The 17033-nt window shown below is 43.1% G+C and overlaps 1 protein-coding gene across 3 annotated transcripts in view; it reads left to right on the forward strand.

The window, feature by feature from the left end:
• Nucleotides 1–17033, forward strand: part of odad4 (outer dynein arm docking complex subunit 4) — a 95365-nt gene that overhangs the window by 36162 nt on the left and 42170 nt on the right. Inside the window, exon 12 of one of the 3 annotated variants that reach the window (XM_072561214.1) lies at nucleotides 9107–9184. The exons of the other annotated variants lie outside the window; for them this stretch is intronic. Coding sequence (XP_072417315.1) covers nucleotides 9107–9184 — 78 coding nt within the window. The remainder of the gene's footprint in view (nucleotides 1–9106; nucleotides 9185–17033) is intronic. 3 annotated transcript variants of the gene reach the window in all.

Below are 17033 nucleotides of genomic sequence, written 5' to 3' on the forward strand. Positions count from 1 at the left end.
GAGAATATCAGCCAGAAATATCAATCCCTCCTCCCTCTCTCCACCAAAGTGAGTTTTTGTACAGTCTACCTGGGGCACTCATTTGTCTGCCATCACCAACATTTACTGTCAGTGCTCATGTGTAAGAGAGCCAGGGTGGGTTGTAGCAAGATGCTGATGCCTGGGAACTCTACCTGAGCAAGTGTCAACTTGCTTCAGGAGAGAAAATGAAAGAATTAGAAAAACAAAGGTTAAGTGTAGTTTGCACAGTTGAGTAGATTTTCTTTGACCTACTGTTTTTATACAGCAGAATCCAAGGTCTCTCTTGAACCAGCGGCCATTGCTAAACCTCCTGATGGTAAGAGAATTAAACGGGTTAGGTTCAGAGGGGAGCTATCGTGAATAGGCAGTATGTCAAAATTCAATGATGGTCTCAGATTCTCAACTGCTCTTTCTCATTTTGTGTTCGATCCAAGATGTTGCTGATGAAATAATTTTCCTGTTGTTTCTTGATATCAGCCTCATCCACATGTTTACATTCCTTCTCATTTACTTGTCACTGTTATTGATTCCTGCTCTGTGCAAATCAGAGCTGAGTACTAACTCCTGATGTACAGGGCTGGAGCTGATTCTGAGAAATGTGATGAGGTGTTTAGTTGTTCAGTTCTTTACTGTGTCATATTCTAGGATGCTAGCACCTTGTTAGCTGACTGATACAGTAAAGCACATTAGGTTCCTGCTCCCTAGAGAACTGAGCAGTAAGTACAATGGCAACATACTGGCTGGGTGGTGAACATTGCTGTCTCCCAGCACCAGGGACTTGGGTTCGATTCCAGCTCTGGGTGACTGCATATATGGAGTTTGCACGTTCTCCTGTGGGTTTACTCCTACAGTCCAAAGATGTGCAGGTTAGGTGGCTTGGCCATGCTATAGTGTCCGAGGATATGCAGGCAAGGTGGGTTAGCCATGGGAAATGCAGGGTTATTGAGATAGGGTCTGGGATGCTCTTTGGTGAGTCGGTATAGATTTTTTTGCACTGTAGGGATCCTAAGATTCTGGGCTTGGAAGCCAGCAACGTGCCTGAAACACCACTTGTACCCCAGATGGAGCAATTGGTGCAAAAGGACTTGGAATCATGGCACAGAGTGTCTGCTGTGCCTGATAGCCCTTGAGAATGTGTTTCAATAAGGCACCTGCCTTTCACAGTGAGTGAAATGCTTAGGCCGATGCTGTAACTGTCTTGCTGGCTTTTGGAATTGGATAATGGCCACTTCATGACTATTAAAGCTCCTCATCCCAACATCACTGATACTCAGCCAGTGGAGAGTTGAGCAGAGTTGGATTTGTTTCCAGGTTTCTGTGGGTTCCCCTGGTTGATAGGAACTCAGTGACTGTGATTGAGAAGCTCAGCAGCAGGGAGGGATTTATCCTCTGCTTGTCCCCTACCTGGTGACTGCCCACCCCATACAACCAACACCTGCATTTTACACATTCCACCCACACCTGGATTAAACTCCACCCACACCCAGATCAAACTCCACCCACACCTGGATCAAACTCCACCCACACCCAGATCAAACTCCACCCACACCCGGATCAAACTCCATCCACACCCAGATCAAACTCCACCCACACCCAGATCAAACTCCACCCACACCTGGATCAAACTCCACCCACACCCAGATCAAACTCCACCCACACCCAGATCAAACTCCACCCACACCTGGATCAAACTCCACCCACACCCAGATCAAACTCCACCCACACCCAGATCAAACTCCACCCACACCTGGATCAAACTCCACCCACACCTGGATCAAACTCCACCCACACCCGGATCAAACTCCACCCACACCCGGATCAAACTCCACCCACACCTGGATCAAACTCCACCCACACCCAGATCAAACTCCACCCACACCCAGATCAAACTCCACCCACACCTGGATCAAACTCCACCCACACCCAGATCAAACTCCACCCACACCCGGATCAAACTCCACCCACACCCGGATCAAACTCCACCCACCCCCAGAAAAAACTCCACCCACACCCAGATCAAACTCCACCCACACCCAGATCAAACTCCACCCACACCCAGATCAAACTCCACCCACACCCAGATCAAACTCCACCCACACCCAGATCAAACTCCACCCACACCCAGATCAAACTCCACCCACACCTGGATCAAACTCCACCCACACCTGGATTAAACTCCACCCACACCCGGATCAAACTCCACCCACACCCAGATCAAACTCCATCCACACCCGGATCAAACTCCACCCACACCCAGATCAAACTCCACCCACACCCAGATCAAACTCCACCCACACCCAGATCAAACTCCACCCACACCTGGATCAAACTCCACCCACACCCAGATCAAACTCCACCCACACCCAGATCAAACTCCACCCACACCCGGATCAAACTCCATCCACACCTGGATCAAACTCCACCCACACCCAGATCAAACTCCACCCACACCCAGATCAAACTCCACCCACACCTGGATCAAACTCCACCCACACCCGGATCAAACTCCACCCACACCCAGATCAAACTCCACCCACACCTGGATCAAACTCCACCCACACCCAGATCAAACTCCACCCACACCTGGATTAAACTCCACCCACACCCAGATCAAACTCCACCCACACCCAGATCAAACTCCACCCACACCCAGATCAAACTCCACCCACACCCGGATCAAACTCCACCCACACCTGGATTAAACTCCATCCACACCCAGATCAAACTCCACCCACACCCGGATCAAACTCCACCCACACCTGGATCAAACTCCACCCACACCTGGATTAAACTCCACCCACACCCGGATCAAACTCCACCCACACCTGGATCAAACTCCACCCACACCTGGATCAAACTCCACCCACACCCAGAACAAACTCCACCCACACCTGGATTAAACTCCACCCACACCCGGATCAAACTCCACCCACACCCGGATCAAACTCCACCCACACCTGGATCAAACTCCACCCACACCTGGATCAAACTCCACCCACACCCAGAACAAACTCCACCCACACCCAGAACAAACTCCACCCACACCTGGATCAAACTCCACCCACACCTGGATCAAACTCCATCCACACCCGGATCAAACTCCACCCACACCCAGATCAAACTCCACCCACACCCAGATCAAACTCCACCCACACCCACCCACACCTGAATCAAACTCCACCCACACCTGAATCAAACTCCATCCAGACCTGGGTGACTGGGTTTGTTTTGTTCAGTTAAAGTTGCTGCATCACAATGTGTATTTCATGGTGATTCAGTGGAATAATTTCAGAGGGTTACAATATGGGGACTCATATTCCCATGGGTTTAGAAGATTAAGGGGTGGGCCTAAGGATGAAGGTTAAAGGGACAACAGCAAGACACCTCACTGGAACATTACCTCAAAGAGGAAATGAAAATATTATTGGGGAGATTTAAGTATATCTCAAAATTATTGAATAGAGTTTAAGTAATCTACTGTGTTTGTTCTATAGACTTAAAGATACTTCCTGATCAGACAGTTCCGTCTCAAGAGGGAGAAGGAACTGAGCATGGTAGGTTCAGAATACAGTTATAGCGTCATAAAAGTAAAATCGTAGAACCTTCGAACAGGAAAGGAGGCCATTTGGCCCATTGTGTCAGCACCAGCCTGCTTGCCAGCTCTTGGTCCTCAGCTTTGCAGGTCACAGCACTTCAAGAGTAAGTCGAAATGTATTTTTTAAATGTGGTGACCTACTTATTCAGACACTAAACTGCAGATCCCTACTACCTTCTGAATGAAAGCTGTAATAGCTGTTGAAAAACAAATATTGCACCAGATTCCTGTCTGCGTTAAGGTTTTTTTTGTTTCCTGTCCCGGTGTTTTGAAATGTGTTTCACCTTCTTGAATTCATGCACAGGTTTTCATTCCTTCTTATTTAATCATTGGTGGAATTTTAAGCAGACTGCCATGAGGCCTATTCTACACCAAGGGAATCTCCTGTCTGGAGTATGGCCACATCAGAGACAGAGGTCCAGGGCATAGAGTGAGTGCTGGATACATTAATTAGCTCCTGACACAAAAGCAAAATACTGCAATTGCTGAGTTTATCCATGGCTAAGAACAAACTTGGCAACAATGGGGTATTGTGAAAAGAGATAAGTATAATATGGAAAATAAAGAAAGAGGAATACATGAAGAACATTGGCAATCAAGAAGAGAATGATGAAAGGAAATTCAAAGAGGTACAGAAAGATGTCAATATAATTAGGAAGCAAATAAGGAATTAGATGTAATTATTTCTTTGATATGTCCTGCATAGACAACACAAAACCAAAGGGAAATTAAGATAGGCAGCAATGGCAGGAATATTGAATAGTATTGACTGGAGATCAGTCAGTTCACAATGCAGAGTGACGCCAATAGCGTGGTTCAATTCCCACACCAGCTGAGATTTCCATGAAGGATTCTCACCCCTCACCTGAGGCATGGTGACAGTCAGGTTAAACTAGCATCTGTCATCTCTGTGTAGTGAGAGCGCAGTTCCCTAGCCTGGTTGTGGTATGGCAGCTTTGCATGTACCTTATTGAATAGTGAATGTGATTTTAGACGGATTCAAAAAGGAAATCAAAATATTTAAGGCAGATAGGAGAGAGATAATTAATAGATTGGAGAAATAAAGATTAAATCATTTGAACCTGGTAAACAGAAATCTGTCAAAATTTAAAAATGCCATTAAATTGTGTATTGAGAGAATGCTCAATAACATTTCAACAAATTTGCAGCATATCTCTCTAAATACAAAATGAATTTTAATAAAGTTGAGGACGAGGTATTCAAATTTGATCAGATGAACAATGTGATTAATGATTCCTTGGAAAATAAAAGTCTAAATAAAATAGCGGCATAAAGGGATTGAGGGTCATGCAGATTAATAAATTCAGAACAAGTAAATGCCAAACACTGGAGTTCATTTCCGGCAGAATAAAATGTAAAGAAAATGGTTCCTCTTGCAAGGAAGCCATAACTTGGTGATCGTAAGTGTAGGGTTACTACTAATAAACCCAATGAGGCATTCATGAGAAATTTCTCAAGGTAGATAGAGAGAAACAATTATTTCTATTGGTTGGAGATTCTACGACTCGGCCATATCTCAGTTTACACACGCTGTAAAAATTAAAGCCTGACTTTATTCTGTGAAATGTATGTACACTTTCAGACTCCAATAGTGGTAAAAGTCTGAAACTTTCTTGCTCAAATGGCAATTGATGTAAGATTAATTGTTCATTTTAAATTTAATACTATCAATTTTTGTTAGCCAAAGGTATTGAGGGATATAGGGCAAGGGTGAGTGTTTGGAATTCAGTTGTAGATCAGTCAGAATCTCTTTGAATGACAGAACAGGTTCAAGGGGCTGGACAATGTCTTCCAATTCCTATGCTCTTTACTCAGAGTTGTGGGAATATGGAACTCTCCACACAGAGCAATGGAAACAAACTTTTGGGATAAATTATGCCAGACACTAGCTCAGTATGTAATGGGAAAAGAAAAAGATATTTTGACAGACTGAGATGACATTGTGGGAGAGAAGGTGTGTGTGCAGCATTGATCTGTCTCCTGAAAACTGTAACTGTAAGAAAAGGCACATCACCTACATGGGCCTGGAAGATTGAATGTTGATTATCAAAGAGAAATTCAGTATGCACCAGGAACTTGCAAGCACAGTCCAGGATGAGATTGGAGGATTGGCAGAAAGGAGTGTGATAAACAGTGGAATTGTCAGCTTTTCCTGTGTCCCAGCTCAGATTCTTGCTGAAATGATAAATTAGACAAACTAAAAGTTACAGTAGAACATTTCTTTAATGCCTACAGTGGCTGAGATCTGCTAGTGTAAGAAAGCTGATGATGTTTCTGATGTAGCCAGCATAGAGTGTACTGAACAGTAACGTACAGAATTAAACTTCAGCTCATAACTTCTCATTTACTCTACGGCCTTTCAACTTCAAATGGATTACTTTCTGAAATCTGGTTGATATGGTCTGTACCGCCTCCATTATTGGTGTCATTTGTTGACCCAGTTAGTGCTGGGGAAGAAGGGAGCTGTTGAAAAGGGGCAGGTTCTACGTGAATCATGCCAGGACCAGAATCCTGGCAAATCATATAATGAGAGCTACAGTTAGAGCTATAAATTAAACAATAGTGGGGAGGCAACACAAATTGCTGGAAAAGCTCAGCAGGTCTGGCAGCATCTGTGGAGAGAAATCAGAGTTAACTTTTGGGTCCAGTAACCCTTCTTAGAAACAGTAGTGGGTCAGTTGATGGGGAATCAGAAAATCAAAGTGATAGGAGAAGGTGGGAGTGCAGGATAGTGGTGACTCTGATTGTTACCAGAAAATAAAAAGGATGGACAGAAATTGTTACCATCATATTGCACAGAGGAATCGTAAAAAAACAGGGACATTTGAAAATAGAACAAACTTAAAGGGTTTGTATTGAACACACAAAGCATTCAGAATAACATTAATGAGTTAACAGCAAAAATAGAGATGAAGGGTATGATTTGGTTGTGATTACTGAGACGTGGCTGCAGGGAGACCAGGTTTAGGAATTGATTATCCAAGGGTTCTCATTGTTTCAGTGGGATTGGCAGGAAGGAGAAGGAGGTGGTGTAGGTTTGTCAGTAAAGGTAGAGATCAGTGATGTAGGAAGAAATTATATCAGCACAGAGATCAAGATGAACAATCAGTCTCCATAGAGATAAGGAAAGAAGTAAGTGTAGGAGTGCAAACAATAGTCACTCAGTGGGGCACAGTATAAACCAGACAATACTAGGCATTTATGAGGAACGTACAGCGATAATCATGGATGGTTTTAGTTTGCATGTTGACTGGATTCATTAAATTTGCAAAGGCAGCTTCAAAGCAGAGTTCATTGAATGTATTAAAAATTGTTTCTTATAGCAATATGTTGTGCAAATAACCAGGCAGCAGGCTATTCTGTATTTGGTATTGTGTAATGAGATTAGATTAATTAATGACCTCATAGTAAAGGATCCTCGAGGGAAGAGTGATCATAGCATACTGGAATTTCACATTAACTTGGATGGCAAGAAACTGATAGGAAGTACTTTTGCCAAATTGGCCGATGACACTAAAATAGGTAGGGAAGGAAATTGCAATAAAGAAATAAGAAATTTACAAATGGATAGGTGAATGGGCCAGAGCTTGTCAGATGGAGTTTATTATGCATAATTGAGAGGTTATTCATTTTGACTGGAGGAATAGAAAGGCAACTTATTATCGAAATGGAGAGAAACTTCAGAGTGTTTCAGTGCAGAGGGATCTAGGTCTCCATGTGCAGGAATCACGGAAAGCTAGTATCCAGGTACAGCAGGTAATAAAGAAGGCAAGTGGAATTTTATAGAGTCATAGACTCATACACCATGGAAACAGACCCTTCAGTCCAACTAGTCCACACCAACCATGTTCCCAAACTAGACTAGCCCCACCTGCCAGCATTTAGTCCACATCCTTCCAAATCTTTCATATTCATAAACATATCCAAATATCTTTCAAATGTTGCAATTCTTCTGGTAGTTCATTCCAAACTCAAACCACACTCTGTGTAAAAAACATTGCCCTTCATGTCCTTTTTAAATCTTCCTTCTTTCACCTTAAAAATATGCCTCCTAGTTTTGGACTCCCTCACTTGAGGGAGTTCACCTTATCTATACCCCTCATTATTTTATAAACCCTTCAACCTCCAAAGCTCTAGTGAAAATAATCCCAGTCTATCCTTATAACTAAAACTCTCTATTCCCAACACATTACTGGTAAATCTTTTCTGAACCCTCTCCAGTTTAATAAGACATAACAGGGCAACCAGTTTTATTTATTGCGAAATGAATAGAATATAAATGTAGGGAAGTATTGCTGTAATTGTACAATTGCATCTGGAGTATTGTGTCCAGTTTTAGAGAGGGGTGTACTTGTAGTAGAGACAGTCCAGGGGAGGTTTATTGGATTGATTCCAGGGATGAGGGGTCTTGTCTTATGAAGAGAGATTGAGCAGTTTATGGAGTTTGGGAGTGAGAGGACATCTAATTGAGATCTATAAGATGCTAAAGTGGATTGATAAAGTAAATGTAGAGAGGATGTTCCCTCAAGTAAGGCAGTCTAGAATGAGAAGGTATAGTTTTAAGATAAGGGGCGGCTGATTTAAAACAGCTGAGGGGAAATTACTTCTGTTAAAGGGTCATGAATCTGTGGAATTCACTCTCTGAGAGTGTGGTGGATGCTGGGAAATTGAGTAAATTTAGGAGGAAGAGAGACACATTTTTAGTTAGTAACAGTTTGAAGGGTTATGGGGAGCAAGCAGGAAAGTGGAGTTGAGGCTGAGATGAAATCAGCCAAGATCGTATTAAATAGCATAGAAGGCTCAAGGGGGCGTATGGGCTCTTCCTGCTCCTGGTCCTTGTGTTATTCTATACGAGGGATTCATAATCTACATCAGCGCCACTTGTAGCACTGAGACTACCAGAAGCTAAACATTTATCCTGCACTTTCTCTCTGTTTGTGGAGACAGCAACTCCTTCCTTCCCTTTCCACTCTCTTGTGCTTCAGTATCTTGAACACTTTTTTTTGATCTGGTCTTTACAGTTTCTGTAACAGCAGTAATTTTATTTGAAGGTGATGTCCCCGGTTTTAGGAAGCTGAGTGAACTAGACTAACCAACAGAAGCAGAGGAGCTTAGAGAGCCTGAGAGGTTGGAACGTAGGTCATACACAGTGCTGCAGAGTGACCTGGTGACAGTTGACTGAGGAGGAAATGCCCACTGAGACCTCAGGATGAACAAAAGAAAAAGTCACTTATTGCTCAATCTTGGCTTCTTCTGAGTTTCTGGTTACAGACATTTTCATTGCAAGGATCTCTTCCCCAAAACTCTAGCTGTGTTGATCCTATATGGTCTATGGGAGAGGGGTGGTGAATCACAGGTAGAAGAGTGAGGGAGGGATGTTGGAAGATGCAGCACACCTCTGAGCAGTTCTTTCGATAGACAAAATATATGTACAGCAAATTGTGTGTAACCTGCTGTTTTATTCCATAGGCTCCCAAACATCCACTGGTCGAATCATTCCTGGCACTCCCAGTAATAGCCATGCGGATGGAAACTGGATGGAGCAGGGTGGGTTTCTTCAGCATGCAGCAGGCAACATTAATTCTCAATGCCGAGTCTACTGTCTCACATTCTCATCAGCTTGTTATTGCTTTCCCTCTGAGTTCCGGTTTGAAATACTCTTGCCATTGTTTCTCATGTACCAAGTGCATCCACAAGTTTTCACCTCTTCTTACTGTTACTCTTTCCCTTGTGGGGTCTTGCTATTCTGAAATCTGAGTGCAGGGGCTTTTTGTATTGATTATGGGCAATGGGTATTCTGGTTGGGCCAACATTTATTGCCCCTCCATAATTACCCTTGAGTGGGTGGTTAGGAGCTACTGTCTTGAATCACTTCATTGTGTACAAGCATCTCCAATACTGTTAGGGACTTTGACCCAGCGACAATGAGGGAACCGTGACATATTTCCAAGTCAGCATGGTATGGAGGAGAACTTGAAGGTGATGGTGTTCCCATGTATCTTCTGCCTTTGTCCTTCTGGATGGAAGTGGTCATGGATTTGGAAGGTGTTGTTTAAGGATCTTTGGTGAATTACTGCAGTGCATCTTGTAGATAGTCCACACTGCTGCTACTGAGCATCGGTGTGAAGGAAATCAATGTTGAATATTTATGGATGTCGCACTAATAAAGCAGCTGCCCTAAACTGGATGGTGTCAAGATTCTTGAGTTTTGTTGAATCCACCTCCATCCAGACAAGTGGGGAGTACCATCACACTCCTGAATAGTGTCCTAACAATGAGAGTCAGCAGTCAAGTTACTTGCCACAGAATTCCTCGCTCTTGTAGCCACAGTATTTATATGGCTGTCCCTCTTCGGTTTGTGATCAATAATAAGTCACAGGATGTTGATAGTGGGGGATTCAGCAATGGTTTTGTCATTGAATATTACTGGTGATGGTTAGAGTCTCTCTTGTCTGAGATGGCCATTGCCTGGTATTTAGGTGCTGGAAATTTTACTTACTACTTGTCAGCCCAAGTCTGGGTATTGTCCAGGTCTTGTTCCATATGTACATGGACATATACCTGAGGAGCAGTGAATGGTACTGAACTTTATGTGATCATTAACGAACATCCCCATTACTGACCTTATGGTGGAGGGAAAGACATTTATAAAGCATCTGAAGATGGTTGGGCCTAGGACACTATCCTGAGGAACTCCTGCAGAGATATCCTGGAGGTGAATGATTGACTTCCAACAACCACAATCATCTTACACTGTGCCAGGTATGACACCAATCAGTAGACAGTTTTCCACCTGATTCCCAAAAGCTTGTTTTGCCAGGGCCCCTTGATGCCACACTCAGTCAAATATGACCTGGATGTCAAAGACAGTTACTTTCACCTTGTCTCTGGATTTCAGCCTTTTTGTCCATTTTTGGTTAAAGGCTGTAGCGAGGTCAGAAGCTGGGTGACCCTTGGGGAGTGTCAGTGAGTTTTGCTAACTTGATCCATCTGTTTGCTGATAATTGAATGTAGGCTGATGCGAGGTGGCTTTTGGCCTGCTTTTTGCTACATTACCAGTAGATGTCAGTGTTGCAACTGTGTTGGAATAGCATGGCTGGAGGTATGAATGACTTCAGAGTCTTCAGTAATATTACTGGAATGTTGTCACGGCCCATAGACTTTGCAATATCCATTACCCTCAGCCCACTCTTGATATCACATAAAGTCAGACAAATTGCCTGAAGACTGGGATTTGTGATTCTGGGACTTTTGGGGGAACTCAAGATGGATCATTCTCTTGGTACTTCTGGGTGAAGATGGATGTTAATGCTTCAGTCATGTCCTGTGCACTGGTGAGCTGGCTCCCCCATCATTGAGACTCCTCTTCCAGTTAACTGTTTAATTGTCCGCCAGATTTAATTGCCCAAAAAGCAGTGGCTACACCTCAGAAGTAATTTGTGTGAAAGTGCCAGAGATGTTTCTGAGAGTCCTGATGAAGTGCTTTTTAATGAGCAGTGGTGAGGTAATGACCAGATCACCTGCTTCAGCAATCGGTTCTGAGATTCATTAGAAAGACAAATTACATAGTGGCCAACATGTTTGGAGAACACAAATAAAGAAAGCATGCTCAATTGTACAGGGCTTTGGTGAATACCTAGAATACTGTTGTTATTTTGGTCTCTGTTTCTAAGGAAGGATATAGACACATTGGAAATGGTAGAGTGAAGTTTCACTAGATTGGTCCCTGGAATGACAGGGCGGAGGGAATTGAGTCTAAATATCTGGAGTTCTGACAATTGAGAGGTGATCTCATTAAAATTCACACAAGATTCTGAAGGGGATTGTTGATAGATAGCAAGAGTCTAGAGCATCTGATATGAGGATAAAATTCTTTATTCAAATTGTTGTGAATCTTTGAAACCAACTGCCCCAGATGATCAGGGATGAACCCATCATTAAATTGATTTAAGGCTGAGAGAGATGAGGAGTCAGTGGGAAAATGAGTTGTGATTAAAGGTCAGTAATAGTGGTATTGAATGGTGGAGCAGGTTTCCAAGCGTTGAAACGTAGACTCCTGCTCTTATTTCCTACACATTTACGTGAGACATAAATGTCCCAGGAAACTGGGGAGAATTCCCCCACTATCCTTTGGGATGGAGATCTTTAGCATCCATCCATCTCTGAAAGACAGCACCTCTCAGTGCTGCTTTGGTTTTGTGCTCAGATCCCTGGAAGTCTGGCTTGAACTCAAAATCATCTCATGTTTCTCAACTTAGCAGTTGCACAAGGCTTCATTTCGGAATTAGATGAGGGATGTTTCCAGCACGGGGAGTAACTTTTCATCCAGTGTATTAACAAATACAAGTGCAAAAGGCAGAATGATGTTTTAGTTTAGTTAGTTTGAATAATGAAGAAGTGAAATGTAAAACTCATGTCACCTGCTACTTTCTGACAGTACATCTCAGCAAATCGGAAACATTGGCTGCGATTAAAAAGCTTGAAGTGGTCCAGGAAAGCAACAATGTTCAAGAGGGTAGGGGAAATCTCTTTACGTAGCATTGTTCGTCCTCAAAGATGATTAAGATAAAGACTGCTGTACCTTTTAATTAAATAGATATACGAAATAGGGGTGGTTCATGGCTATGGGGAGAGAGCAAGGCAGGGAAATAAGTTTCATATTGTTTTAACAAAGAACCAATTTGAATTTGTTGAATATAATGGTCTCTTCCTGTAAACTGATTTGCAGAATTATTCCTTCTCCTGCCAGAATCTGCTAATTCTTACCCACCTGCCTTCCCCTGCCATCACTTTGTGTGCTGCTCCTCATTAAGGTGCCTTCTGCTTCTCCTGCCCACAAACATCACAGTAAAACCAAGAAAAATATCCTTCAGGGAAGGAAACTGCTATCCTTATCTGGTCTAGCCTACACGTGATTCCAGACCCAGAGTGACGTGGTTGACCTTTAACTGCCCTCTGGGCAATAAATACTGGCCAGCTAGTCCAATGAATGATTTTTTTTTGCAAGATTATGAGATCTCCAGGACTCTGGACCCATTGGAACAGTTCCCTCCTTCCCCCAGTACTGTTGCCAATATCCCATGAATTTGAACCATTTCTTCCACACCAATCTTTGAATCATACATGTATCTCTTAAATCTTGTTGATCCTGTGCCAATTATCTTGTGGATCAGCTAGTAACCCAGAAATTATTACCTTTTTGGTTCTGCTTTCTAATTTAGCTCTGAGCTGCTCATATTCCCTCAGCAGAAACTCTTTCCTGTCACTTCCAATATCGCTGGTACCTACATGGACCACAACAACTGGACCTTTCTCCTCCCACTCCCAGTTCCTCTGCAGCCCAGATGTGATATCCTGAACCTGGGCACCAGGCAGGCAACACAGCGTTTGGGACTCAAGATCCTGGCCACAGAGAATGGTGTCTATTCCCCTGACTGTACTATCCCTGATTACAATGCACTCCATTGTGAATCAGCAGCTGTGTGGACTGTTATCAGCAGCAATGAGTAAGAATCTACTTGCATTGACTTCAGTTCACTCATTGTTTAGTGTTTACAGTTAGTTAGACTTTTCATAAACCACTATGGCTGAGCTTGTGTGACTAAGAAGGTATTGTTTAACCAACTGTGCTCCTGCACTAGTCTCTGAAGAGTTAAATAAAATGTTAGAGGGAGAACCCAGTGCTGGTGAATCACATTTTCCAGGTACGTTCTCACTAAAACCAACAGTTCAGAACCATCATCACTGTGGCATGTCCTTGCCTGCTCCATACCATCCTCCTTCCCCTGAGCTTTAAATTGAAGTAATTTTCCAGTCACTCATCAGAAATCTCCCCAGCAGTTTCCTTCCTTGTTATTTATTCTGATCATTCACAAGCTTTCAGGGGCTGCTGGAAAATATGGACACAGACCAACTGTGATGAGATGTGCTAATTTTTCACCTCCCTGGTTACAGCGCCATGAATGACACAGTGTGTCACTGAGCAGCTACCTCACTATTGGAGAGGGCAATGTAAGTGGAGGTTGTGTCAGGTGGTAGGTAGCGTCCCTGTCTCTGAACCAGAAACCTTAGGATTGACTCCAGGAACTGAGGCTATTGGAGATGTATTTATAAGTTGGCTTAGCAGGTCGATTACCAACCTGCAAATTATTCTGAGAAACTTGATGACAGGTGATAGGATTGGGAGAGATCTCTGGGGTTAGCTATACACCAGAAGGCAACAGCAATTCACTGGCAGATCTTAGTCATGGCCTAATATTCAATCAGAAATGGAAATCTATGGTCATCAATGTCTCAGTTGGAACTCAGTACATGGAGTGTGTGAAAGTTAATTGTCAAACATAAAATAAGGAAAAACAATATAAACTAAATAGTACAAGTAATGGGGTTGTAGAACAGAGAACCCTCAGACAATGCTTTAGAGGTGATGGGGGTACACGAATATCATGTTTATGTCACTGGGATAGTAATCCCAAGGCTTGGTCCATTCACCCAGTGACAAGAATTCAACCCCAATACATCAGCTGGAGAATTCAAGTTCAGTTATTCAATTCATTTAATGAAGTCCCCTTCACTTTGGGGAACTCTGTTGAGGGTATGAATGGGGTTTCCATTGATGTCCTGTCACAGTTACAGCCACAGAGTGGGAGACGCCCTGAGGAAATCCAGCCTCAGATCCCGGCTGGCTCCCCAATGCAGTGCTGCTCTCTCCGCTACACTGCCATTGAGCTCACACCCCATCAGCCCATTTGTGTCATATTAGAGATCCCAGGCCATCTCTCAGAGAAGGGCAGAGAGTTTATCGCAGTGTCAGAGCCAGGATTTCACCATTCATCATCACCAGCAACAGTTCTTTCTGTTTCTGGGATCTTGCTATGTGTAAACCGGTCACCAGGTAACCAACCTGGTGAAGGGCTCATGCCCGAAACGTCGATTCTCCTGCTCCTTGGATGCTGCCTGACCTGCTGCGCTTTTCCAGCAACACATTTTCAGCTCTGATCTCCAGTCCTCACTTTCTCCTACCAGGTAACCAACGTCAATCATTGCATTTCAAAGTAATTTTTGTTTATGTTATTCTTAAGAGAATCATAAGGTTCTGAATTGGATAAGACACAATATGTGAAAGACATTTTTCTCCAGAAACAATTTGGGATTAACAGTTGGCTTTATTTGACATAACCTTTCATTTTTCTATAATAGATGACAAACAGGTTGAGGAAGAAGTGCCTGAAAAGGTTGAGAGTGAAGGAGCCATGTCTGAGGGTAGGTTGTCAGTATAGACAGTGACCAGGGGGTAGTGACCCGTTATAGCAGCTCACACATTGACCTTCCTCTGGCCAGTTGTACTCTCTGTCCTCAGTTCCTTATTAAAAATGCTACTCTTGCTCTTTCCCCAGACGCATGTACACAAATCTCAGAAGGTCAGGAGTTACTCTGCTCTCATGGCTGTGTGACTGGGTTAGTTATCCCAAGATCTGGACTAATGACCCAGAGTCAAGAGTTCCAATCCCAGCTCAGCCGCTGGAGAATTTTAATACGGACAATGAAATGAATCTGGACCATGGAAGTACCAGGTTCTCATAAAACCCACCTCATTCACTAGTGTCATTTAGGGAAGGAAATCTGCCATCCCTACCTGGTCTGGCCTACTTGTGACTCCAGACCTCTATCAACGGTAATGACCTGTAACAATTTCTTGAAATGTTTTTCTAAGTCACAGAGCATTGGCTTCATGGAGGCAGATTACCCCATCTTCTCAAATGTATGTAACCATAGTATCCCTACAGTGTGGAAACAGGCCATTTGGCTCAACAACCCACATTGACTCTCCGACGAGAAGTATCCCACCCAGACCCATTCCCCAACCCTATTACTTTACATTTCCCCTAACTAATGCATCGAACATAAACATCCCTGAACGCTATTTAGCATGGCCTATTCACTTAACTTGCACATCTTTGGACTGTGGGAGGAAACCCAAGCAGACACAGTGAGAATGTGCAAACTCCACACAGACAGTTGCTCTAGGCTGGAATTGAACCTGAGTCCCTGGTGCTGTGAGGCAGCAGTGCTAAACACTGAGCCACCATGCCAGGCGCAAAACTGAAAGACAGTTTTCTCCAGAGGTGATCAGAATTTATTTGACATTGATATCCCTGTATGATACATAACCATTTACTTTTCTATAATAGATGCCAAACAAGTTGAGGAAGAAGTGCCTGAAAAGGTTGAGAGTGAAGGAGTCATGTCTGAGGGTAGGTTTTCAGGAGAGGTGGTGACCCGTTACAGCAGCTCACATATTGACCTTTCTCCTGTTAGTTTTACTCTCTGGCCTTGATTCCTGATTAAATGCTGCTGTCACCTTGGCTGCAGGTGTACGTACACAAACCCCAAAAGGCAGGAGGGGTTTGTTTGTAATGTGGCCGTGTGACTGTGTTAGTGACTGACACCCCAAGGCCTGGATTGGTAACCCATTGGCAGGAGATCAGTTCCCAGCACAGCTGCCAGAGGATTGAATTTCAGTGAATAAAATAAATCTGAAATAAAAAGTTTCTGTTCATAACAGAGACCATGAATTAATGAGGAAAAAATAACTCCAGACTTGCTAGTGATGTACATATTCTGTAAATAAATCAAATTAAACTTGATCGGATTGTTTAAAAATGAAATGGTTTTGTAAATGAAAGGACAGAGAGCAAATGTTATGTGAAAAATGTAAGATCACTAAACCTTAGCTAGAGTATTGTAAAACAAATGGTAGAAAGGAGAGAGTGTAGAAGAGATTTACTGGAATGATGTCCAGGGTGAGATTAAATTAAGAGAATCTGGGATTATTTTCCCGGGATTTCAGGAAAGATTAAATAGAGGTTTTCAACATTAAGAAAAGTTTTGATAGTAGAGAATGGGAGAAACTGTTTCCAGAATGGGACAGTCAGTAACCACAGGATTTGACATCATTCACACAACTTTCAGGGGGAATATGAGCGGCGCTGTTTCAATGAAACTACCTATTATTATCTGGGATCCTTTGCTTGAAAGTGCACCACATGAAGCCTCATAAAACCAGTCTGAGAGAGAGAGATCCCCTGACAGTGGGGCAGAGTCAATGTCACAATCTGCAACTCAGACACAAGTTCTCATTTTGGAACTGGGACTTAGTGTAAAAATGATATGAGGCACAATATTTGATTTGTGGATTCACAGATCGAAAATTAAAACAACAGTCATAATTCAATTTGCATGTAATGTTACAGAGTCTTTATCCATTGATCAAACTGAGGCTGGGGAGTTCAGTCCTCATTCTCATCTTTGAGAATGTAGAGAAGGAAATGTCCTCAAAGCTCTTCCTGCTACTGAACTTCACTTTGAGGAAGTGTGCTGAGGGTATTAATGGGGT

This window comes from Chiloscyllium punctatum, chromosome 42 (assembly GCF_047496795.1).
Source record: "Chiloscyllium punctatum isolate Juve2018m chromosome 42, sChiPun1.3, whole genome shotgun sequence".
Classification (NCBI taxonomy): domain Eukaryota; kingdom Metazoa; phylum Chordata; class Chondrichthyes; order Orectolobiformes; family Hemiscylliidae; genus Chiloscyllium; species Chiloscyllium punctatum.